Source organism: Phycodurus eques, chromosome 22 (genome assembly GCF_024500275.1).
Source record: "Phycodurus eques isolate BA_2022a chromosome 22, UOR_Pequ_1.1, whole genome shotgun sequence".
Classification (NCBI taxonomy): Eukaryota; Metazoa; Chordata; class Actinopteri; order Syngnathiformes; family Syngnathidae; genus Phycodurus; species Phycodurus eques.
This window is the reverse complement of record NC_084546.1, coordinates 8,961,243-8,987,564: the sequence shown is the minus strand read 5'-3', so window position 1 is coordinate 8,987,564 and position 26,322 is coordinate 8,961,243. Positions and strand designations below refer to the sequence as shown.

At 45.2% G+C, this 26,322-nt stretch overlaps 1 protein-coding gene across 5 annotated transcripts; it reads right to left on the bottom strand.

Moving 5' to 3' along the window:
* Positions 1-62: 62 nt before the first annotated feature.
* On the bottom strand, positions 63-26,322 carry LOC133397084 (tyrosine-protein phosphatase non-receptor type 12-like). Of its 5 annotated transcripts, none has more exons than XM_061667555.1 (18): positions 20,251-20,337; positions 18,536-18,644; positions 18,144-18,220; positions 17,974-18,069; positions 17,554-17,592; positions 17,349-17,417; positions 17,125-17,184; positions 16,893-17,035; positions 16,290-16,356; positions 15,116-15,193; positions 14,524-14,622; positions 13,247-13,332; positions 9,270-9,459; positions 7,581-8,505; positions 5,002-5,073; positions 4,424-4,477; positions 3,551-3,634; positions 63-3,457 (listed from the first exon to the last, which is right to left on the bottom strand). In XM_061667555.1, exons 1-18 carry the CDS (start codon positions 20,275-20,277, stop codon positions 3,396-3,398), a joined length of 2,337 nt encoding a protein of 778 aa, XP_061523539.1. In that variant the 5' UTR covers positions 20,278-20,337; the 3' UTR covers positions 63-3,395. The 5 variants fall into 5 exon arrangements, with proteins under 5 accessions (XP_061523539.1, XP_061523540.1, XP_061523536.1 ...); XM_061667556.1 differs by having other exon boundaries at positions 20,213-20,298; XM_061667552.1 differs by lacking the exon at positions 20,251-20,337 and adding an exon at positions 25,716-26,322 and having other exon boundaries at positions 65-3,457.

The following is a 26,322-nucleotide window of genomic DNA, read 5'->3' as shown; positions in this document are numbered from 1 at the left end:
CACATTACATAGCGTCTCCTCAACCGCCCGGCCCTTGTGTACGCTTTGATTCCCTGGATTCAAGACTGGCTACGATATCAGTACGAGACAGCCAAATCGGGAAAACGAGACGATTAGCGGCAGAACAAGAAAGTGAGCATTATAGTGTAAATAGAGCCACAAACTGCAGTTGCGCTGAAGTCAAACTGTTTGCAATAAAACACATGTAAACATTTCCACAAGATGTAAACAGCTCCGTGGTTATCAGTTATCAGAGAACAACCTTGTTTCATTTACACTACGCACAGCCATTGCATTCACCTTGTGGTACTCTGTAGTGTGATGCACCGTACGGCTAATCCAGCCAGCCACGCATTTCAAAAAAGGCCCAAAAACGTTTAATCCACTGGTTCCGTTTGTACACAAAGTTGTAACTACGCTAACATGATCACACACGGTTGCGTTGTTAGGATGAGTCGTATTCATGCACGCAGCAGCAGCGTTTCACTGTGTTTGCGTGCTCGTTTGCTGCGCCTTGTCAACAAATATGACATTGTCAAGTGTAGCGAAAGACAGCATGCGCGCTTACAACCTACGTACGGTGATTAATTAATGCTTGCTATTAGCGTGTGTGTGTGTGTGTGCGCGCGCGCGCGCACAGGTGGTGGAGACATCCTGACGCGCACATTTCCAGCAAGTCGTGACATTATCATTTTACATGAGCTAAACAAATGGAAGGCATCCAACTCCACTTAAAAGTGCTTCCCTGGAGTTTTGCCACTGTATGCCATTTAAAATTTCTATTTCTGTAAAGAAGTCAAGAGAGGGTTATTCTATTAATATTAGGGCCCGACCAATATGGATTTTTTTTTGGGCTGATGCCAAATCAGAAATTTGGCAGAATGAAATTTAACAGATAGCCAATTTCAACGTATTAAAATATATATATATAATGAATAACGTTGCTTCTCAATCCGCTTACAACAATAATGACTTCCAGGCAGACCATTTGACTGTTTTATAATACTTTGCCCTTGTATTTGTTTACAACAGATAAAAATCATCCAAAATGAATCAGTCAGCCGATTATTCGGTCGGGCCCTAATTAATGTGTTAATATTTCAACAGAAATGTGATAGCGCAGCCCAAAGTGAACATGAACTGCACAGATATGTCAGGATGTAACACATTCCAACAAAAAGGGAGGCACGTCTTTATATAATGTTCATTTTACTGATTGATTTCTGCAACATACATTTTGTGTGTGTTTGTTTTTAGGGGGGACAACAAGGTGAGTTACGCAGGTGTCAACAAACAAAAAGCGTTAGCAGCAATTATCAATGCCGCTATAGGTGGGTGGTGACTGGGGGGGGGGGCAAGGCTGTTTCTTAAAGGCACAGGTGGGCTCGTTCTGAGATCGAGGACGGTGTGCATACTGTTTGCTGGCTAAACCTGAAGACCGAGGAACGATAAATAAAACGCAATTGCTGTGGACACGAGGTAAGAAAGACAAAAATAGATATGCACTGCATGGACCGGGCTGAGTGACACCAGAAGATGGGAGGTGTGCATGTGAACGCAAAAATGACGTCGTGATAGGATGAAGCAACAAACAATTGCGCATACAAAAATAACATTTAAAACCATTTACAAAAAACAACCATCAATATTATTATCGTCATGAACAATATTATTACAATCTTATTCAGAGCCCATTTGCGGCTGCTGTATGAAAACGGCCCGACGGGTCTCTTTTCTTCTGTCAACCAATTAAAATAATCTTTTTTTTTAAGCACGTCATTAAAAAATACAACCCTGAATTATCTTCCAAAGGCAAAAACATAACAAAACAAATGGCCAGCAAAACATAATTAACACTTTTGTGAAGGGTCGCACAGACTTTGTTACATCTTCTGTTAAAATGGAACGAAATCTGGAATAAAATAGAGCTCGACTGACCTGTACAGTTTTTTGGATCTTTTTAAACAAAAACAAAAAATATATAAAACAACGCATATACTGTAATAGAAGTCGAGAGAAAACAACGTTTAGTCCTTGTGGGTCAAATTAGAGATCCTTTGGATGCTCCGGTGTCAGTCAACTCCCACGAGAGTATCGCATGTGCAACGTAACACAGGTTGTTGTTTTTGACAAGAGGTCGCGGCCGCAAAAGTGGACTTGCAAGGTCGTTCACCTGATGGCCTCCCCCAGGAGGGGAAGGAAGAGGAAGAACAGAAAACCAAGGACAGCGGCAGAAAATGAAGCAAGCAGTTAGCAAAGCGTGATTACAAAAGGACGTTCAAGAAAAGCTGAGGAGGACTGCGGTTGACTGTCTTCTCTGCGAGACAGACTTAAGGCCAGCTCATGGTCCCAGCACTGACAACCTGAGTCTTTAAGCTCAGTTGTTTGGTCCTTATTGACGGCGTTACCTAACGGACGAAGGTGATTAAGCTTTAGACAAAAGGTTGATTTGATCCGTCGTGCGGTCACATTGCTTTGTGGGTTCAATCGGCTGACACAGTACTGCAGTTTCACTTTGTCCTTTGAAATAGGCACTCCTAATATCTCTCAAGTAGCCTTGGTTACCAATAAAGCGTCTTTTCCAGCAAGCCGTACAGTTCGGCAAACTTCCTTTGTGGTACGGTACCCGAAGGGTGGCGCTAGACGCACTACAGGCTGTTGAACCGTATCGCGTGGTGGGAACGCGGCGATTTTTTTCCCCCCTGCTCCTATGCAGGTAACCACCTATTAGGACCAAACCTGGGTCTCTGGGACTCTGGTTAAAAACAGGTTATCGTAGAACTATAAGGTACTGCAGTTAACGTGTTCCCACAGGTCCGCTCCTGTCTTTCTGTTCCTACGCTCGTCCTCGGTAATGTAGCACCGGCACGCGGAAAGAGAGGGAAGAGTGAAGGGGAAGGAGGGGGGGGACTCCCCAGGAGGTTGCATCATGGGTAACTAAGATTATCTCACTTCGCTTTGAAGATTGTTGCTCATTCTATAGAAGGACCGCTGAAAGGTGAACCTCTAATAGAAGGGCTTCCGTTTGGTCAAAGAGGAAGTGTCTCCAGCTCAAAGAGAAGACCGCGGTTCTTATTTGCTCTCACGTCAGGGATATCAGGCTTCAAACTAACCAGGGAATGAGCAGACGGATCCCACGTCAACATCTTGAAACGTCCGACATCATCAGCGAGCTGTCGAGGACAATCCTGTTCTTTGTTCTGAACGGACGTGCCTCCGTCTTCCTGCGATGGAGGGGGAAACTGAAGAGGAGGATGAGGAGGAAGGAGAGGGGCTCCGGCTTGTAAAAACGCACAGCCGGTGGCGTGGCGTCTCATAAGCTCGGCTTCGGACCGCCCGGGTGAGATCTTAGTCCGTCTCCAAAGGGATTACATTGCTGTGGGCGGAGCGGTCCGTCATGTCCACTCCAGGGGGCGTCGTCGAAGGCCTTTGGGCGGAATGCAATGGTTATCGAACCCTGGAGACGAGAGGGACGCGACAATTAGTCAGCGAACGGAAGGAGGATCACGTCTCTGCTGCTCTGAGGTAAGCCAAAGGCAGACTTACCCACCCAGGTCTGCCTTGCTGTTGGTTGCCGTGGTGCCAGAACATTGACGATCAGCTGGAGAGGTCTTCTTGACACACTCGGACAGATCTGCACATAAGTAAACGCGCACGCAACAAACTCAGCGGGGTGGGAAAGTTGTTTTGTGTTATAGTGACCGAAGAGCACAAATATATGCTCTGAACTCCAGTTTTCTGCTCATGGCTCCAGAATTTTTCAATCAATGTTAAGAATGTTGTGCCACGGTAAGACTATCGACTGAATATCATTTGTGTGACTTTATTACGAGGGGCAGTCAAAAAGTCACGTAATTTAAGTTAACCTACTAATGTGTCCCGATCGCTCCGATTATTAGCAAAAAAAAAAAACAAGGATCGGATCGGATGGGACTGTATCTCGACTCTCCGATTTCACCGCTCTCGTACGAGCGGTCCGTTCCATGCGCCGCTCCAGCGCTTCTTTCCAACAGCGCCCTGCTGTCACGCGGAGCCCACGTGATCGCAACAACCGGTTGCTGAGGTGCTATCGTAGTAGCAAGGAGTCACAGCCAATGTTGCTTGCTTAAAGTTGTTTACTGACACTCCACTTCACTGTCAAACGAATTACACCTATTCAATCTTCAAATACATCACAGACTTAATCCTCTTACTGGCGTGTGGGCAAAGTGAGTTAAAAATAAAAAGTTCAGACAATAATTCCCCTTTCCATTATTGTGTCTGCAACACAGGCAAGCGCACGTGACAAGCCAAGCAGACAGTGAACACTTGGATTGCACCCCTGTTGAAACATTTCCTTCTTAGAGCAGCGACTGTCTCTTTTTCTTCCACTGCAAGTCTGTTTACTGTTTTGGGCGCATGACACAGAAATCATGGGACTCACCTTTGTGCGAACCGCTCCGCTCGGCCGAGGCTGGTGTCCTGACCTCCAGAGGGTCTGACGGAGAGAAAACAGGCAGTTCGTAATCCAGCATGGGCTCAAATCTAACCGCAGATAAAACACACGAAGCTCATCCGTTCGTACGTATTCAAACTCGGCACGGATACTTCTTGAAGCTCATTTGAGGACAAATGTCGTTCAAAGTCAAAGCAAGTATTGTGCTACTATTTGTTTCCAAAAAAAAAAGCAGCGTTGGTGGACTCTTCCCTTGCACAAGGGTCAAGGGCGCCCTCTGTTGTACAACTGGTTGCATAAACTTCAATTGAATCTCTCGTTTGAAAACCCCCTCCCGAGTTCAATTAACACCGACGTGATGGGCACGGCCCAGTGCGCAAAGCTTGGCCCATAAAGACGCGCTTGGATGAGCGTGGTGTGGAATAACTTCATTTAGCCCCGACTTCAACTCCGACAAATCTCAAATCAATAAAAGATCCATCTGTTTTTATAAGCAGGTGACAATAAGTTCCTGCGATCATCCAGGAGGCCTCTCGGTGAGCGCCCCCCCACCAAGGCAAACGCACCTGTGGCCAGTATGAAGGACTCGGGGGTCCTCTCTGGGAGGGGGGGAGGGGAGTCGTCACTGTCCCAGCTGTCTGGGTTAAAAGGGTCAGAGGTCAAATGAGAAGCAATGTTAAAAAATGAGGGGGGGAAAAAAAAAATAATAATAAAAAAATAAATAAAAAGAGTCAATTTGGATGGACTGATTGGCGGATTGAGAAGCAATCAGTGGGTAAACAAGCAGCCACCAGCCTGTGCCTCACAAAGCAGAGATTAGCAGCGCGCCACCCGTCCAAAAGCAGATCTTTGCAACCGATCGTGACCGGTTATGGAAACAACGCTCCAGAAAAGCCAAGCAGAAAACAACACTCCGGGGACCACTTTGGGAAATGCGATGGAAATAAATCTGCATTTGGTGGTTTTAAATACGGGAACTACTTGAGGAGAGCATGATGTTTGAGGTCACTGAGCAGTTTCTAAAAAGTCTCCCACAATACTTAAAAGCTGAAGATTGATCGACATCGTGCACCCTCAGGGTCTTCCGCGTATTTAAAAAGTTCTCTGGCAACAAGAACTCCATGCGTGTCAAAAGCATTCCCAAGCGTGTCCGAGGCAAACGCGCTCTCTGGTTCCCGACATCGCTGCCGTGACACCCCGGCTGCTTCAAAACCGCATCACGCCACCCCAATCCAGTGCGCAGAAGAGTGTGTTCGACATGCACTATGGATCCTTCGCCATTCAACATGCGTATGACATCCACCGCACACAATCCCGCACACCAAGTCGAAGCTAATTACGGTATTTAAAAACCCACACTTTCGAATAAAAGCACTTTCCTTTGAGTATGTGTGCAGATACATCCATCCATCCATTCCTTGAGCCGCTTATCCTCACAAGGGTCGCGGGAGTGCCGGAGCCTATCCCAGCTATCGTCGGGCAGGAGGCGGGGTACACCCTGAACTGGTTGCCAGCCAATCGCAGGGCACATAGAAACAAATAACCATTCGCACTCTCATTCACACCTACGGGCAATTTAGAGTCTTCCATCAACCTACCGCGCATGTTTTTGGGATGTGGGAGAAAACCCACGCAGGCACGGGGAGAACATGCAAACTCCACACAGGCGGGTCAGGGAATTGAACCCCGGTCCTCAGAACAGTGAGGCAGACGCCCTAACCGGTCGCCGCAGATACAGTTTAATGATTAACATATGTTCTGAAAATAATGAATCCTCGTTGACCCAGAAAGTGTGGGGTGTGCACTGAGTCCGCTGAAAGTACTTTTTATACTGTCACTGATGCGTTTAGACCAGTGATTTCCAACCTTTACGGAGCCAAGGCACATATTTTACAATTGCAAAATCTCACGCCACACCAACAAACAAAAATGTCCCAAAAAGTGGATACATTAATGACTGTATGTACTTCCTGCCATCTAATAGAAGAGCATATATGTGTTCTGTCCGTCACTATGCCTCACTGGCATAAATAGATGGCCAAAGATACACTCTTTATTGTAAAATCGAAATATTTTTGAGCAATTAAGTAAAACTTGATCATTTCCCACGGCACACCTGAAAAGCGCTCACGGCGCACTAATGCGCCACGGCACACTGGTTGGGAATCACTGGTTGAGACCAGTTGTTCTCAAACTTGGATCACATGGCCCCCACAGGTCCGTGAGCCATTACCTCGGGTAGCTACAAAATAATTGGGGATGAATTATTATGTCATATCGTTTTAAAAAGCGTTTTACCTACGTACGGGGACCGCCGCACCCGTGAAACAAACCTAATCAGGCAATTACTCCAGCTTTCGTCAGCTTTGGGTTCGGGACAGATTATCGGTGCCGATATTCGGCATTTTGACACATATTGGGGTTTTTGTTAGTTTGTTTGCTTTAAAACCTGTCCTGTTTGTAAGACACGCCGCCAAGGCTGCACTTTCTGTTATAATTTTAAAACAGAGCCATCTATTATAACAAAAATGAAAAGTTGTTTAATAAACATATTCTTAAAGTCATTTAAACAAATTTAAGTAACATTTATCTTTGCATGAATAAGGTTTTTTTTTGTTTGTTTTTTTGAAAGAAAAAAAAAGCTCATTCTTACAGGAATAAAATCCTTTTCAAATACAGGCATCTATTCTAGAATAAAATGCCTAACATTTGAAGAGTAAAGGTGTATTTTCGAAATTCACTTTTTAAAATAGGACTACCTTCTCTCGTTTAACTATTAATTTAAAATTATATTCATTTAAAGTCATATAACTACGGCTTTATCTTGACAAAATACAACTGTATTCTTGCAAGATTACAACTTTTTATCCCAACAAAATACATCTCTGTTGTTGTATGAATTACAACTTGTTTTGCAAAAAAATACAAATTCCTTCTCATGACATTACGAATATTTTATTGTAACATCCTTTTCCCCCCCCTCTGGTACACAGCTATGTTAAATTGTCATTAGGATGAGCGGGCCCTGGGAAAAATGTCTTCCCTGTAAGGGGGTCACCGGACCCAAAAGGTTTGAGAACCCCTGGTTTAGGGAACTAATGGTGGTTCACTTAACTGAATTTGTTCAGAAATAAAGTCGGCGTACTTGCTGTGACTGCAGCGGGCGACGAAGAGCTCTGCCCCGCGATGGACACGGGTGACACTTTCCGCACCGGCTGATGATCTCCAAAGTGAAGGGATGTGACCGTCGCCGTGGAAACACTGGTGCGATAACCTTCCCTGCCCGCCGACATCTCGCCGTCGCCATCTTCGTCCGAGTTGTCGGAATGCAGCGGGTTGGTGAAGCTCAGCGCAGTCCTGACTGGAGTGGAGGAGGAGGAGGAGGTAGAGGAGAGGTGGGAGGAAGAGGAGGAAGACGGGGCAATGCGATCGGAGGAGGATGAAGACGAGGAGGTCTTCGGGAAAGGTTTCTCGGGGCTGCCGCAGGGTTGAGTCCACGCAACGTGGCTGGCCTTCAGCTCCGCTCTCTCCCCGCCGTCGCTCTTCACGGGGAGGTGGTTGGGTCTGGCGAGGACGCCGCCGTCCCCTTGGCTCTCCCCGCACCCGCCCGCCCCGCCCTCCGTGCCGGAGTCCTCGGACAGCGAGGAGCTGGACGTGAGGACGGACTGTCCGGAGGGGGCCTTGAAGGCGTGACATCTCTGCAGCGTGCCCGCGCTGTTGGCCGAGCCGCCGCCCGCTCCGCTCGCCGCTCCCGTGGAGGAGGACGTGTCGAAGCTACGAGGTCCTCCCTGCAAAGGCACCTTTTTAATCTCGATGCTAAGCTTCCTCTCGATGCGTGGCGCGCCGCAGCATTCGGCTGCGGGGGATACGGGCAAGGAAGGAGTCAAGCTTGGGCCCGATTCAGACTTTGCTGTTGCTGCAGATAGTTTGTTGTTGTAGTTTTCATTGAGATCGAGATTGGACATCTGCTGTTTTTGACAGAGCAGATTTTGGTCTTTGGGTTCTGATGTACCGGTCTGTGTTTTGGGACCTGCTTCTGCCAGGTTCTTCTCCTTGGCCGCGCCTTCGTTCTGGAAAGAAAGATGCATACACATGACACCTAAATCACCTGAATCAAGAAATGCATTGTTGTGCCGGTTCGTCGGACATTTGGTAGTGGGCTGCGCAGAGAGTGAACCAAAGATATCTAAGAGTTCAAGTGCAGCCGCTCAGCTAAGTCACGTGATACGGTAGTTACAAAGTTGAAAGTAAAATCAGTAAAACGTGTTTATAAAATAAATAAATAAATAAATAAACCTTGTTGTAGAGGTTCTTCGGAAAGGAAAAAAAAGCCAAACGACGAGATAGAAGAAAAATTTAAAGAAAATGAAAGTTGCATTTAAATGACAACGGGCGTCTCTCGGCTTTGTTACTTTGTTGTTTGTTACAGTTGTGGTTGTTTATAAAGTGTTCTCTACATAAAGTGGAGTTCAGACTATATCGGCAGTCCTTCTAAAAATACAGGTTTCTCGCTACAGGTGATTCCCATGCACCAAGCCCACCTTCAAAACTGCCCCAAAAAATACCTACATTCTATCTTTGCGAAGCTGTATTTTCTACAATTTTGGCAACCAAAAGATCATTCCCAAGTAGACTGGACATAATTAATACACTTTGGGTGTCAATGTATCATCCATCCACCATTTTCTGCACCGCTTATCCTCACGAGGGTCGCGGGCATGTATCATTTTATTTTATTTATTTATCAGCCAAAATATCGCTGTACACTGTAACTGGTCCGTTTTATAGGCAATCACAAAAAGCGAGCAAACAGCTTCTGCACGGGGTTGTTCACCTGAGTGACGTTCTGCTGTGCGGTGGCCAGGACGTGTATAACGGGCTTGGGATGGTAGCGGTCGTTGTCCTGACGAACGTTGGTGACGGTGGGGAAAGCTGACGGGGGCGACGGGGTCAGTATCGGGGGCACAGGATGAGGCTCGGGGGGCTGCAGTATCTCCTCTTTGACGTCCCCTTCCACCTGGGTACTAAAGAGAGAACCGCAAAGTAAGGCACAATTTTGACATCGAGCAGCCTTGTTGTTGTCCGTTAGCACACATCCTTTACAGTGTGCTGTATTTTTTTTTCTCACCACTAGAGGGCACAAATAGAGTCTAAGTAAAAGGGCCTGTTGTTTTCAAACATTTTCTGGGTTCGAAGTGAAAATGAACCACTGATGTGAAGAAAAACATTGAACCTCCGCTGCAGAGTTTACCCCTCTTTCTCTGGTGCCTGTTTTTCATTTCCCCAGTGAGCCATGTCAAAATGTGACTTTATTTTTCTAAGGAAGCCAACGAATGAATCGGAGTACTGCGGTGAGTAGATTGGCCGCACGCACGTGAGCCGCGCATGTTCTGACAGCGTGTGAGAACGTCTTACAGGAAATTGAGGCTGCGATCCAGTTAGCCACACGGACACGGAAGGTTGAGAAGCAGCTCCACGTCAGATCGCATGCATTCATTTCCATGTGTGTGAAAATATGGAATCAAAAATAACAAGGGAATATTGATCAAACACAAACTTTCTTTGCTTGAGCGACTTCGGTGACAAAAGGAATGCAAATTATTTTCTTCAGATTAATTGACGTTTCCATTTTTTGGATTATTTCTTGAACCGATAACATTAAACGAATCCCTAATGATTATACGTGACACGACTTCTCAGACTGCTTCCAATGTCGTTCGACTCGATGAAGGGGAATCGTGACTCTCTTCCACAGGGAGATCAGATTGCGCGCAATCTTAATTTAGTGTCCTGGTCCAGCAGTCTTCGTTACAGTCATGACTTGGTCTTTCATGGGGCTACACTAATTCCTCTCCCTTCAGATAGACAACATTTTAAAAAAAGGGTTCGCCAAGCTTCATTTGGAATTTTCTCTCCAGACAACTTGAATATTGGCTTCCTTGGCTGAGCAAATAAAACAGAAATTACATAGTAGCACAGATGATTCCCACCACTGGAGCGGATTGTTTCCATGGGGATATGAATTATTAAGAAGCAAGGGTTTATCCAAGACCTTCGTCCTTCTAAGATAAGAGGAATCTTTTATGATCTGCTAAGGGGCTATAAGGAACGAACACAAATAAGACACAGCAAAACAAACAACGGAATCTAAAAGCGTAAGACAAAGTCAGCAGCGCGTCAAGGATCTCGTATATACTGTATGTGTGCAAATGAGTGTTTCAGTTCAATTCGATAAAGCCTTCAGTGCTTTCTTTAGGTGCTCCACGGTAAAACATGCAAAGGATTTGACTCTTTGGGGTGTGTCTGAGCATTCACTGACTCACTTTCAGTGACCTTGACGTTCAAGCTTCAAACAAGAGTCTGTGTGTGTGCGTGTGACTGGGCAGACTGAGCACTATGCCAGTAAAAATAGCTACGAGGATGGGCTTGGAAGGCTTAAAAAATGCATTCATGAGTGAGTATTTAGGAAGCAGAGGGATGCATTTGTGGGAAACGGCTGTATATCCCCATATGTGTTGACAGGGTTCTACTTTAGCGGCATTTTTAACTGGCCGTTTGTGTATTTTAGTTCGAAAAATGTTTGCTTTCCCATCAACCATCTTGATCAGATAAAAAAAGAAAAGCATGTTTATTTTTGTGCAGAGATGTAACAAAGACTACCAATGACCCACATATAATTTCAATGTGCATATCTTTTATCTTCCTTCTGGTATTAACGCCTTTATCTCCCTCATGGCAGTAATACAAGTATACGTCTATATGTACGTGCATTAATCATAAGAGGGGCTGAGATTTATGCGTATAGATTATAAAAGTGAATGAGAATCGGGAGATGAACTGGCTGGGAGAAAATGGAGCGCAACCCCTGCTGGGCCAATATAGCAAAATTAAAACTGAGAGGGGAGGCAAAGCGAAGCTGAGCAACTCCTGCTCGGCGGGCAGCCACTCTGTTCGGGGGAAGCGCCAGGCTACGCCTATTTCGAAAGATAAGTAAAGTGTTTTTAAATGCCTGCAGGGAAGGTGGAGAGCTTCCACAATGTTTCGACTTGGGACGCGTTACATCCGACGAGAGTTGCAGACGATTGCGAAGTGTTGCAATATGATCTAAAAATACAGCCGGTCCTCGGGCGTCAGCAGTTAGCAGCTCGACAGAAGTTAAGTTGGGAGGCTGCGCGCATTGGGAGGTCAGCAGGGAGGTGGTGGTTCGAGGGAGCTTGGATTTATCAGAGCCAAAAAGAGCGGTTCTGCGAAGTGAGTTCAAGTTTCTTTTTGACTACAAATACCCACGACAGCGTTTCCCCACTGTATCACGTTTTTGAAGTGATTTCTTTTTAATAGTGCTGCAACAATTAATCGAATAATCAAATGATTAAAAAAAGGTCTGCCGACAAGCTTCGCGTGGATCGTTTTCCACACTAATGTACTGCAGTCGCATGCACCATTCGGTGCAGAAATACGTTGGTGTGATGGCTGTGAGGCAAGAGCAAGGTGTCCATAAAAATTTGGGATCATTTCATGCTGAACAAGGAAGAAAAAGTGCAATGTGTACCACAACAGCCCAACACAGCAGAACATCAATGTTATGTTGTTATGTGTAATATAGCTACCATGGCTAAGTTGCAATGTACTGTGTGGTCAAGGATAAACATAGCCGCTTTCAATCACTCAATTAAACAAATCGTAAGAAAACATAAAAACATTCATAAACGAGCTAACAATGGCCACAACTCAAACCAAGTCACTCCGTGCAGACTGGCTATCAGGTTTGCCACTTAACAGCCAGCCAACTCTACACTCTCATTCGCTGACGCCCATGTCACTCACCAGGTCAGGCCCTGCTTTTTAAACACACAGTCTCAGAGACCATCGTAGAATGTGAGGATGGCGGCTCCAAGTGGACAAAAATAATACATGCTGCACCTCGCATGCACGTCACTGTGTTTGAAATTCTTTTTTATACCATTACTGGATGGGATAATCAAATGGATACTCAATTGGAAAAATATTTGATATTTGCAGCCCTAGTTTTTAAAGTATACTTCCTGTAATGCCCTCGCATCTGTTAAAGCAGAGCCACAGTTGCCCATGCACTTTTCAGCTGGTTATTGAACGCCGGCAGAACAGTAGAACGCAAACGCAGTCAGAAACTGCCGTTGCCCACAGCTCACACCCAGACACCCAAAAGCTGACTCGCCGACGTCACACACGGCCCCACCAGGCCCAGCCTCTTAAAGGCACACAAACAACACAATAGGTCGATATCACGGGACGACTTAGTGCCCACCGCCCGGAAGCCGAGCTCGGAGCACGGAAATCGGGGAGTTCAAGAAGGCGAAAAATCCACCCGACCGCCAAAGGAAAACCACTTCATATCCAAGCAGGGCAAAAAGGTCCACTTTTTGAGTGTCGTAGCTCCGTACGCAAAGACAAACGGCACTGGCTGGCCACTGAGCGGGTGAAATCAAATGCAGTCGAATACAAGACTACTGCACGCTAAAAGCTTATACAGTATTACGTATGAGTACATTACGCATTAATATAATTAATATACTCATGGAAAATGGATGTCTAATGACTACATAGCATCCATATACTGTATATAGTTGGATATATAAAATAACAAAATGAAAAACGAAGAAATATTTCAAGTTGTTTTTGTTTTAGATTTTTGCCGTGGTATCGTTTCAGTACCGGTACTGAGGTGCAAGTATAGTATCAAGTTCAGAATTTTGGTATTGTGACATCACCACTGTATTCGCATGTGCCACAGACAAGGAGAAGCTTCTGAAAAGGAAACAAAAAGAGTCTCACCTGCGTATACGAGGTGGCTTAGGAGGAGGTGAGTCCCATCGCTCGTCATCTGACTGGTGGCTTACTTTGTCTGGACTGCTTTCGTTCTGTGTATGCAAATGAGGACACCTGCCATTACATCTCTAGAATATGAAAACAAAAGAAGGGCTTGGTTGTGCATCTAATATGCCTCTAAAGTAAAAGGCAGAATGACTGAACGAGCTCGGTCACATTCGGTGCGCCATCAGACTGACTGTACACGGACAACGATGCGTGTCCGGCAATGTGAACCCTGGGAATTTCATTTGAGTCGCAATACCTGTGCGAAAAGTGGAAAAACCACGTAGGATGTGTAGACTAATGCACAGTGCACCTCTGTGGGTGTTTCAGCCGCTAAACAATGGCTGAGTAGACATGACTCACCCGCTTGTGGTGTGAGTGAGTAAAGCCTAGTGATAATGTTTAGAGAACCAGTTATGCGCAGGATAATTACACAGCTGCGTGTACGCCCTAACCTTCAATGCGTACCTACTCTTAATGAATTAATTGCACAATTCCCTTCGATGGTGCATGCGATTTGGCAATTACTTTTAAATGTGATTTCTGTGCGTGTATCGACTGCAAAACTCTCCATACAGAGGAAGATCTATTCTCTGGCCTGAATGCATTACGGAGCAGGAAGCCAGGGGATGTCGCAGTGATCATAATAGCTGCCTGGGCAGGAAGTCTCGACACTAGTTCATCGTATTCGGGTTTGTCTCGCCATTGCTTTCTCATATAATTACAGTCTCTCTCGCAGAATAGATAACGCGACTTAATAAAACACACCGAGCAGTCGTAGTCAGGGAGAAAGGCCCATTGCATCCCACCTGGCATTACATAAAATGTCGAGGGACTTTACAAGTGTGGAATGATGAAATGTTTAAGTTTCGAAACATGTTATGTCTTTAAACTCTTCGTCTTGGTTGCACTTCCGGGACACAGGCGGGGAGAGAAGCAACCGGGGACACTGAGCTTGTTAGCTGTTATGTGGGCTAAAGGAGGACAGCGAGGAGTAAATAACGACAACAGCGCGGAGAGTTCTTTTAAATGAAAGTCCTCTGAGGCTCCACTTTCACGCTCTTTTAGGTCACAACTCTTGGAGAGTTTTCTGGAGGCCAACTTCGACACTGTGCCTCCCATGTGACTCATTATTTGTCTTTTCCCCTCTCCCCCGTTGCGGTACTCGGCAACATTCTGTTTTTCTTTAACACCAAGTACTGTGGCCAATGCGCGGACGTGTGTGTTGCGTGTCGTACCGTGACATCGTGTATCTGCACATTTGTGGGGCTCTCCAGGAGCTGCAGTTGCTTCTGGAAGAGCTGTGCTATTGCTCTGTGGACTAACTCGTACTGCTCCTGAGGAAGGGAAGAATAAAGAATGTGACAGATGACGAGGAAGACAGGAGGAGGAGGAAGGTGGAACGAGGCCCGGGAGGAGGAAGAACAATGTCATAAAAAGCCAAATGGAAGGTGCTAACGAGATGGAAAGAAAATAAAAAGAGAGACGACCAATCGATACCGAAACGTACCCATTTTGGCACTCAAAAATATTCATTTACAAGGCAATAAAAAAACAGCCTGGCACATGAACGCTAACCTCATTACCTCCCCCAGTGAGACAGGAAGTGGATGCGGGAGCTTTTTTTCTTTTAAATTTCATTACAAGCTTCCTGGAAACTGCTTTGGGTTTGTGTTAAACATGACATTTTGATTTAGACGAGAGGTACTGACACAAATACGCTGTGAGTTTTAAATCCAAGACGTGCTCTAGTGGATGGACCAAAAAAAAAAAAACATTTAGAGGACCTATATGAAAGGTACAAAATCTTTCAGAAAATTCCAAACAAACCTTAGTCTGAACAGCTGAGTGTCGCTGCGTCCTCATTTCTTGGATCAACTGGAAAACGTTGAAATTTTCTGGAATTTTCTTAAAGGGTACACAATGCAAACCTTTACATGAAGTAGAACTGGAAAGTAATTTGATTTGTAGGGGCATCGGCGTCATTTTCATACAATGTAATCAATAACTGTAAAGACAATTCCAATTTAGCATTTTTTTATGCCACCTGGGTTTTCCATCCATCCATTTTCTTTACCGCTTATCCTCACGCGGGTCGCGGGCTGCTGGAGCCTATCCCAGCTATCTTCGGGCGTGAGGCGGGGTACACCCTGAACCGGTCGCCAGCCAATCGTAGGGCACATACAAACAAACCATTCGCACTCACGTTCACACCTACGGGCAATTTAGAGTCTTCAATCAACCTAGCACACATGTTTTTGGGATGTGGGAGGAAAGCGGAGTGCCTGGAAAAAATCCACCCAGGCACGGGGAGAACATGCAAACTCCACACAGGCGTTTCATTGTTTGCAATGAAAGGGTACTTCTACTTTCAACCTTTACGTTTTCATGGCAATTGTACTGCCTTCTGGTGGAAGAACATTTCATTGTTTCATGTTAATCCAACCCTGCGTGACAAAACTTTCACAAATTCATACTTATTCATTCCTATCTCACAAATAAAGCCATTCATTTTGCGTCAGTGGAAAATTACTGCCTCGTCCTGGCACGACAGCTCACAGATCCCTCTGGTGTATTGCAACAAAATCATAAGGCTCCATCCAGTGGCGTTGACGTAACGGTAAAGACAGCTTGAGTGACGACGTGTTTGTAAAGAACAAAAAAAAAAGTAACTGTGACGACATTAAGATGCATGTGTGTTCGTTTTCATGGAAAAGGCATATTAAGCAAAAGGACGAAAATCCTATATATCCCAAAATATAATTAGCGTCTTCAGAATACATGTTGCAAATCATCAAACTTCATTTTGTACACCTCACGGTCAAGACATTTTGCCATTCAAAGTTTGAAAATAGTTCCAATATTTTTTTTCTGAGAAACATGTCCTTTTGATGGATAACCGATAATTCAAACACTCGTATCAGTAGAATTAAGGAAATTCAGCGGGCCACGTCTTTACGGTTATTGATCAAATTATCTGAAAATGACCCATTTATTAACCTACCCCAGCTTTGAGGAGGTTCCATGTGTAGTCAATGGCACAGATGGCTCCTGTCCTCCCACAGCCAGCACTGTACAGTCAAAATCATACGAGTTTCACATAGATGCCCTTTTTATACTCTTCACTCTCATAAAAAAAAAAAAAATATATATATATATATCAAAATCTCCATGCACACATTTGATATGTGAAACATAATGGAGACGGGGGGTCCACAGAAGCTGAGATGATGCGACATCACATTTGACACGCACGCAAATATCGCAAAACTTTATCTCGTGCTGTCATACAGCTGTCTGCTTTTCGGCGCGGCGGGCACACATCAAACACACGCACACACGCGCGCAGAGACGCAACTCGAAGCCTCGCTGCGCCCAACCAGGAAGTGTCCTCGGGCTTCTCATTACGGCTTATTGCACACACGCGGAGATGGTGCGTGTCATCAGCATCAAAGTGTGCGCTTCATTCTTTCACCATGAGGGCGTCTTTATTGGAGGGAATAGTGCAATCGTAAGCAAAATGTGCTGGTGTGCCAACACCATCATGCTACTACACAATACCATATGCGAGTGTGTAGTTTATGTATGTGTGTGTTGGTCTATCCACCTGCAGTGCACACATATGGGGACGTCGTCGTTTTCTTGGTATTCTCTCATTAGCCCTATCATATCCAGGATGGAATCAAATGACGAAGGGACGTCGTGATCGGGCCAGTTTATGTAATGGAACTGCGTTATCCTCCGGGTTTCCTGTAGGAAGACACAAGGAATGACGCTCGGGGTTGCCTTAAATGCGTTTCTGCTCTAGTTTTCGCATCCGTAGGTGTGAGCGGACCTACATTCTCATACTCCACGACCAGAGTGCGGATGGAGTAGTCCGTCCTGGCCTGCTCCGATTCCTGGAAGATAGACAGCGGGAGCGTTCACACAAACCTCGAGCGACGTGATTAGAACAAAATGTGAGAAATGCGCCGAAGCCCCCATTCCCCCCCCCACCCCCCAATCGCCCCCTCGCGCGGTCATTGCGAAGCGCAGCTGTGATGGTCCGGATTTATCTACTTACACAGGAGATTCTGAAAGGACCAAAACTCACGGGCTCCCCGAACAGCGGGAAATACCGCTCGCATTTTTTCTGAGGAGAGACGTGCAGAGGAGTTAGCTCAGTCCAAGAAGAACAAAATGTCACAGATGCAGATCACAGAGACTTGATAGAATTCATGTGCTTTAATAAAAGCAAAACGGTTAAAAAAAACAAAGAAAACACTCACCCTTCCCATCTCGAACTCTCGACAGGCCATCACAATAACCTGCAGGGACGCACACAGGGAGAAATACAACGGCTACAACGGAGTAGCTCACACACTTAGATGGTACAGTTATCACATCTGTCAGCTTTTTAGCGAGCTAGTTGAGCCTAATCGCCGCTCCCTCCCAGCATGGGACCCATCTGATACGCCCCATCTGCCTCTTAATTTCTCTCAGCCATATGACAAATGTATTTATTACTTATATAATTACCAGCCTTTTTCAATGATTGACAACGTATGTTTTATAATCCAGTGGACACTTAAAACTAAATGAGCCAGACGTTTATATGCAGGAGGGAATCTGTTTTGCCGACAAATTTGAACAAAAAGACTGTCAAATTCTGTTTGCCATTGAAGTTCCATTCGCTGCAGAACACTTACAGCGACATTGTACTCCCAGTTCATCCTCCAAAAATCCACCACAGTGTTGGGTAGAGCGCCCTGAGTTGCGATGTAGGCCTCTGGGCCATCCATGCCCTGGAAAAGCAGACATCCATTTTTAGAACAATTCTTAGAAAAGTCAGCTGGCTTGTTTTTTTCCCCCTTCACACCTTGATGAAATTGGCATTGATGTAATCTGTATCCTGATTGGTTGTTTTTAACGTCAGCTTCACTCGAGTGTGATCGACTAGGAAGAAAAGAGACATCATCAGACAAAGTGGGAAATCGTATCAATGACAGAGAAGAGAGTTAATAAAAATATTAAGAGGGAAATTACAGTTAAAGTAGGCCAATATTTTTCGAGGTTTCTGTTTCCTCGTAGCGGATGTCGTGTTCAAAGCGCCGTGGCATCACGAGGAACTTTGGCACAAGGTACGCCGCACCGCAGGTGTTAATACGTTAACAACGCCGACGTCAGTTCCCATGGCGCTAATCCAAAGCGCCAAACATAACAGACGCCCCGACACGGGTGCGCCGAAATCAAATGTTGCCATCGACTTACACGGCAGTATGTCCTTGTATCGGTTCTTCTTGACGTTTTCCTCTCGCTCGCCAATGTCGGTGGGGTAGATCTTCTCCGTGCGGTACTTTGTGGATAGCCGCCGTAGACGCTGCAAATAAACAATACAGGATGAGACGAGGAATCATACAGAAAAAGACATATTTTCTCATTGAAAGCTCCTTGCTGTTGTCATTGAAAAAGACATATTTAGGGAGGAGCGCGACACATCTGCCCTTCTCACGCCCCCTTACTTCCTTTTTTAAAGAGTCTGAGAAAGTCATGGCGGGTGTGTTATTTTGTCTTCGGGGGCATCACATGGGATGTAACATACCGGTACGTATGCAGTGTGCGTTCGTATGGCGAGCGAACAGCAACAGAATTCGCTGACAACTGAAATCTGCTTCTGTGTGGGACCCCAAAAACACACAGACCATAGAAAATAAACATTGAAACGTTGATTTGTTGCAGTAGCCACCAGCGATGGCGAAGTGGAACAAAACAGATTTACCCACGCACAATTCTAAAAAAAATAAAAATACTGCGGTTTTACAGTACAATGTTTTTCAGTCTGCTCTGTGAATATATTTACACATCCAGCAGTTACTGAGCACCATCATTCATCGACACATGCTGGACCCGCTCCCACGTTTTCTCCCTTCACGCCGGTCCTGCAGCTGGCAGTAAAGTGCATCACAAACAACTAAAAAGGAAGAAGCCATGTTTAGTTTTCAACATTAAAAAAAATAAAAAAATCCTGAAATGGTTTATTCCCTGTGTCACGCCACACCCCGTTCAGAAAGTCATGGAAATCGGTCACGGTAATGAAAACTTCACTTAAACGACTTAGCTGGCTACCGTCTGCAGAGACCCTGCTTCTAATTACTCTTACATCCTGTTACGTCAAGCACACTTGCACATGTGTGCTCGAACAAATAATAGAGGAAGCCTAGAGGGCGGAAAAGGAAAAATAAAGCAGAGGGACTCTTTGCCTGTTGGACCATCTCTTGAGCCAATCAACGAACAGGAAAGCTGGAGGGGCCGAACCAGGGCATAAAAGATAAACAAGGCGATAAGCAGGCAGGAAGAAGGGATGCTCTGGGAACAAAGCTAATGGCTTCTTTTATTCCCGCTTTCTGCATTCATTCACACATTCCCGTGACACACTCTGCTCCGCCGCTGAAAGGGGGACTAAAAAAAGAATATATAAGGGCCTCCTAAATGACAACCTGCGCAAGCTGGGATGACGTGGTTCCTACCCTGCATCCAATCGCAGAGCGGCAAACCACAATAACTGAACATTTCCTGTGCATGCTCCATGTCCACTGACATACAAACACACACACACACACACACACACACACACACACAACACACACACGCAGAGGCAGGGCGTTTCCCGCCTCCGCAGACCCCCGTCGGGGTGAGTCACCGGCGTTTACAGACATATTACTCAGGTCTAAAATAACTTGCGGATACAGGGGACGTTACTGGGCAGAAGGCTTAGGAACTTACAATAGAAGGTACACCTTCATAGACGCCTACCGTACCACGTTTGTGAAAATCAAAGTGATAGCATAAAAAATAAGCTCCTTGGTGAAGGAGGCGGGGGAACATGCTCAGCTACTGAATAAACAGAAAAAGGTAGAGAGACTCAGAGATGCTGCGGAGCTAACCTACTTTCTGTCTCCTGGCTGAATAAGCACCGCCGTACTTGCCTGGCACGCTGAATAATTCACACGCATACACACACAGGCGCTTTCTCTTTCTTCAGTTCCGCCGTAAGCACTGATTGGCAGAGCGTGTGTTCTTCCTGCATATGTACAGCATGTGCATGGGGGTGAGGGGGAAGGGGTTTTGTGTTTGTGTTGTCAGGAAGTGGGGGCGTCAAGCGGCTGAGAAGCTCCACTGTCTGACGTGCGCGCACACAGGGCAAAAATAGGGCAGCGCTTCCAATTCTTGACGGACGAAAAAAATTGACATGCAGGCAAAGATGCACCGCGACCGCGCTGAAAGGCGCCCTAGCCAAGTCTGAACTTTAGCATTTCTGTGTTTGAAGTAATATTGCACAAAATATGTCGGACCCCCTGACTTGGAGTCGCATCCCCTGAAAGCGAAGATAGGTCGGTGGAGCCCTGTTTCGGACAAACAAGAGGATGCGCTGCAGCAAGGACCGCAATTAACTTTCCTCGACTGAGCCATCGGGGGTTTGTTTTCTTCCTCTTTCTCAGTCGCTCTTAATTTTCATGTCATAAGACGGTCTGAAAGAATTGCCGCGGCTTTTCTGTTATGCAAGTGTTATGTGAGCAACAATCAAAAGGGTGCAAAAGGAGGATTTCCTTGTGAGATTCACACACCTGAAAACCCATTCATTGAGAACCTCGACGCCACAGTCGTGTGGTCCGCCGCGCGATGGTGACACTGAAGGCGAGCGAGCATGCTGTCTTAACTCGAATGGTTCGCGACCGCACACATTTCTAGGTGGCCACTTCCGGTGGGGCACGACATGCCAGACCACACGCAAACACTGTACATGTACACACATACTGTAAAACAAAGCTGGGCTGTTGTTCAGCTGGCAGCTACGTGACTTTCTCTGTGAAGCCCACAATGACAATTTTATATAATTTAACTACTAGTATGGGTTTCTGGCCATACATGATCAGGGTTTTCCCGCATTTAAAATTTTGCGGCGGCCACCTTCGCCAACTTTCAGGTCGCCTTCGGCTCTAAAAGCTCTGACATCGTGAAAATGTTATTATCTAACGGGCAATGCACTAGTTGGGCGATTTCTAACTGCAATTGTGGTGAGGCTGTGTGGGAAATAGTTGAAAGTCACTCATAAAACCATGGGAGGATTGTCTTTCCTCTTGCCAATCGTGGATTACAGGTAAATAGTGTTTCTTTTGTGACCAATCACAACTGATTTCACACACAAAAATGTATCTTAATCAAGCGTCACACCTAATGATTTCAGAGATGTCTTCTTTTAGAAAAATGGAAATCTTAAACAATACATGTCCACCTCCGCTACCATCAAACGTCGTTTCCACCGAGCGGTACAGTTTGTGCGTTGGAAACACAAGCCTTATCAGTTCTTACCAACCCCATGCCGCGGTGAGCTTAACCGAGACGTACCCCTTGGTGTAAACATGGCTTTTGCAACTGACTTTTCAAAATAACCAAATACATTACCGTTACGCCCATAAAATCGGAATCGATTTTTCATTCAAATTACGCGAAAATCTGTGAAGAGATGGAGTTCGCTTTGCTGGCATCGTGTGATCAAATTGTGACTATCGGTAAGTACTGTACTTGGTATGAAGAGATTCCCCCTGATCTTCCCGGTACTCTGGCTTCTCGTGGACTTGATCCTTGGAGCTTGTCCAAATGATACAAGTCCAATCGGTTTTATTTGATCTCAAGCCGCATTATCCAGGTTTGTTAGTTTGTCTATGAGAAAAGGTATCCACTCGATTATTTATGTTCCCTAATGGTTAACGTATTGACTACGAGGCCTGAGAACGTACAAATGTTCATGTTCTAATTAAAAATCGCAGACCTCTCAGTCATACTTTGCAAACAAACAGTTAGGTATTGTCCCCCCTACCGCAGGAAGCAGATGTGGACCGACCGCATGTAATCCTAATTATCCGGGATGGGAGCTGGTTGCGCGTCGCAGTGTGTTGGGCGTGCGTGCGTCACTTCAGTCGCTCAGATATTCACAACCCATAAAGCGTAGGCCCGCTGACCCCGCGCTCACGAGCTGTGCTCTTTTGTCTGGCCCTCGCCGCGGCGACATCTGTCATCGGCCCCATTACACTTTTTGATACGGCTGTCCTTCTGAAAAGACATTTTCCATTCGCAGTGGACACCGGACCTAATAAATGCATGTTCAAACATAGTCTCCCTTGAGTATCCATTTCCTTTCACCTTGGTCACGCGAGACATTAACACATCATTCCGTGACTATGTGGTCTGGGTCGCTGAACTTCTTGTACCTTTCATCGTGTAAAGTTGACGCAAGCTAACTCGCAGAGCGGAAGTAAGCGTTGGCTTCTCCTGTGAGAACAAGCCAGCTCCAGGGCGACAGGCCTGTGTTTTTGGGTTAAGCGTGACACTCGAGAAATTGTAACGCGTGTTTACAGTAACATTAGGCAGGCCTAAACACAAATACACACGCAAGAATAACAGCACACCCCCTGCTGTGTACCCCAAGCTAATGAAACATCCATACATCCCACAAGTGGAGGCCAGGGACAGGAGATCGTGCTTTAACGAGATGACAACTGCCGAGGCCAAAACGCCTTCAGCAGCCTGCGGGAGTCTCTGGTCTTTACCTGGGAGAGTCTAAAGTTTGAATATCTTTCATCTTTGGCGCGAAAACATCCGGGGTCCGTGGGCGGAAAACAAAAAAGCCTCAGTCAGCGTTTAGCTTAAAATAAAAAAAAAATTAAAAACGCGCAACAAACTCTTCTGTGAGTAAAGGCATTTAGGCTTCATATAAATGTGATGACACCATAAACTGCTAATCTCACAAGAAACTATTTTTAAAGCAGTCGTAAATAGGAATGGATGCATGCTTTCTGGATATGTACGGAATACTTAGGTGCCCCTGTTCTGCACTCGGAAGTACGGAAAAAAGTCATTTCTGGAAAGGAATAGGGGAATGATGCAGTTTTTCCCAAAATACCTAACATGCAGAATGCATATAGACTAAAGTAAACTATACTTCCTAGAAATAAACATTTGCTCTTTCAGCGAAATACATTGCAGAAATGCAGACATAAAGACACAACTATAATGTATTTAACCTGCCGTTACACTGTGTTCATTTTGGCTATCGTAGTGCTTTCAAACTCATGGTTCATATGCAGTTTGGGATCTAGCGACTTTAGGGACACCTTTGCACAAATTGGATGCATATATGAGATCCACTTCAGATTTTATGTTTCCCTTCAGGCCAGTCGGTTAGCGCTCCGACTGCACGCATTTCCTCTTTTTCTTTCTTGGGTTATTCTGTAGATCAACCGGCATTTGTAGCAATGACGGTAATGTGCTACTCCACATCTGCTTCGGGCTTTCTGTTCACATCATGAGTCACTGGAGTTATCGCAGCCAACACACATTGCCAGTATGTGCTGATGATGCCAGTAGAAAAGAAGTTCTCGATTCAAAAAAGCATTCTCTGCCTGAATATTTCAAATTTTCCCACAGTATTTGGCCAAGCATATAATCTGTGACTCATTGACCTTCCAGCGCACTGTAATTATGCGTATAAAACACGTTCTATATATAAGCAACAATGGGGCAGTTAAACTAGATGCTAAAGTCAGGGTTTGCCGGCGCAAAGGAGCACCTCCCTTTGTGCACTTATTGTGTCGAGACGAGAGCCGAGAAATTGAGGTACGGGTCTGAAAAACGAGTGCAACCTGCTAAAGCGCTTCGTTGCGCCCTGCAATCGGCCGAACTAACTAGGTTTTCTTGTCGACTGGCTGCTGTCTGATAAATAATTAAAGAGGAACGGCACACAATCTTGACAGATGAGAGCAAAGTCAGCCAGAGGCCTCGGATTAATGAATATTTAGCATGCGAGCATTGAAGCATTTCCTCGTGTATAACGGGCTGTTGGAGGGTCATGCAGGGGGCTCGGAGTGTCAATTTCAGGTCAATATGACTTGTTGCATAGGTTCTTGACATTCAACTCTGACGACCATAACAAAGCTCACTTTCAATCGACGCACAGGTATTACTACATGCTAATAAGCAGTAACTTGAACATGATAAATGTTACTTCCCCAATGCCCCTGGTAGTCTGTCTCGTCTTTGCGCAACATCTGCTGACAAAAGTGAAACACACATTTACTGACTGGACAGGACTGCAATACAGAAACAGTTTTTATTTGTTTTGTTTTGGGTTTTTTGACTAATTTTAGAGTGGCCTGTCAAATGTACTTCTTTAAAAAAATAAAAAATAAAAAAAAACCTGTGTCCAAAAGGTAATGAAACAGTGAAGCAATTTAAAAGGCAGGACATAATGTTATGAAATAGGCCCAAGAAAGAATGTTGCAAGCTCCAGCAAGTAAGCAAGAAGCTTCCATGAAGTTCACAGGAGGGTGTGTGTGTGTGTGTGTGTTCCTAACCCCTCCATCCCAATAAATAAATTGTAATAAACACACACGTCACTTCAATCGCACAAGCTATCACATGAAATAAACGCGATACCAACTCAGTAACAGGTTCGTCACTGAGATTACAGATTAAAAAATGTGCATCAAAGATGTTCCCAGGAGCAACATGCTGCAGTAAGCAATCAGAAGCGTTCCCATTTTCAGTTTCATGCCTACATAAGACAACAAGAATTTCTGCTAACAACTTCAACAATTCCCCAACCCTGGTAGACTTCCTTTCCTGATGTGTTTAAATAACAATGCATCGTGGTTACATTTTCATATCTATTACTATTAAGAAGCACTGAAGAAACACTGAAAACTACATATATTAGGCTCATAGTGGCAAATACATGGCAAAAAAAAATGGGAGTTTAGAAGTACCACATTACAGGAAGCGACTCTTATAACATCATTATATCTCATGTAGTGACAATAAGCACAAACAAATCAGAAAACAACGAAAAGCACCGCTTAAATAGACACACATGAGCCATTCCAGATTATAGACAGTGCCAAGCCACTGTATATTTGCTTGTTAAATGGGGAACACCTATCTCTTACTATGAGTTAGTCGTATTATCTTGAGAATAAACAAAGTATCTATCTATCTATGTATCAATATATCTATCTTTCCATCTCTCTATTGGTCATGGTGAACAGAAGCTATTTTACAGCAACAGGAAGTAAACAGCCACCATAACAAGCTATGCTATACAATGTAGTGGCTGTGTAGTAGCCAAAAAGTGACGTCAATGTGGATGGCTCGCTTGCTCATTTTAAAGAAAGTGGAACCGGCGGCGTGTCTGCGGCCGGGAGACAAAGCTAGGCCGCCGTAGAAAGCCTGGTAATCGGAAGAAGAGGGCAGCGCGGCCGCCCCCTGCCTCCTGCGGGACAGAGCGTCCCAGGACACGGGGAGGTGGTGAGATAAGACCACGGAGGGAGAGGCACCATTCGGGGATAAAAGAGCTTCCACGGGAGCTCGCTTGCCGTGTCGGTCATTTTCCACCCACCATAAAGTCGCTGCCGAAGTTGTCCTCTCCCCTGTCGTCGTCCCTCTCGGTCATGGCTTTCACGCCCTGGATAAACTTTCTCAGGATGCCGGCTTGGTCCATCATGCTTGTGCCCCGCTCTCTATAAAGGTGTCCCGCTTCCTTAAAAATTATTTCCGTAAAGTAGCACGAGAGGCGGAAAAAAAGCAAGAAAAAAAAAAGACAAAAGGAAGCGGGGGGTTGGCGGAATAAATAAATAAAAATAATAATAAATATGCTTCACGGATCCTCCCAAGGAGTCATCGTCGGTTCACAAGCGTTCTTCTTCTCCCTTTTATATAATTTATCGCCCCATGTTGTTTCGCCTTCTTTCTTCTTTGCTGTTTTCACAATGCTGTACAGTAGTCCCGAGGAAAAAGGAGCAACGGCCGGGCTTTAACCACAACGTAGCATTTATAACCGTAGCATTACATAAGCAAACTCGGTTGTATATTTAATTTTCAAAAATGAAAAAAAATGAAGCAAAAAGACTTTAAAAAGAGACAGCGAGCCCCGGCCCAGTAAGTCTATGTACCCCTCCCTGTCTAGCTCGATTTCCACATTTACTGCTGCTCGTTACTTGCTACTG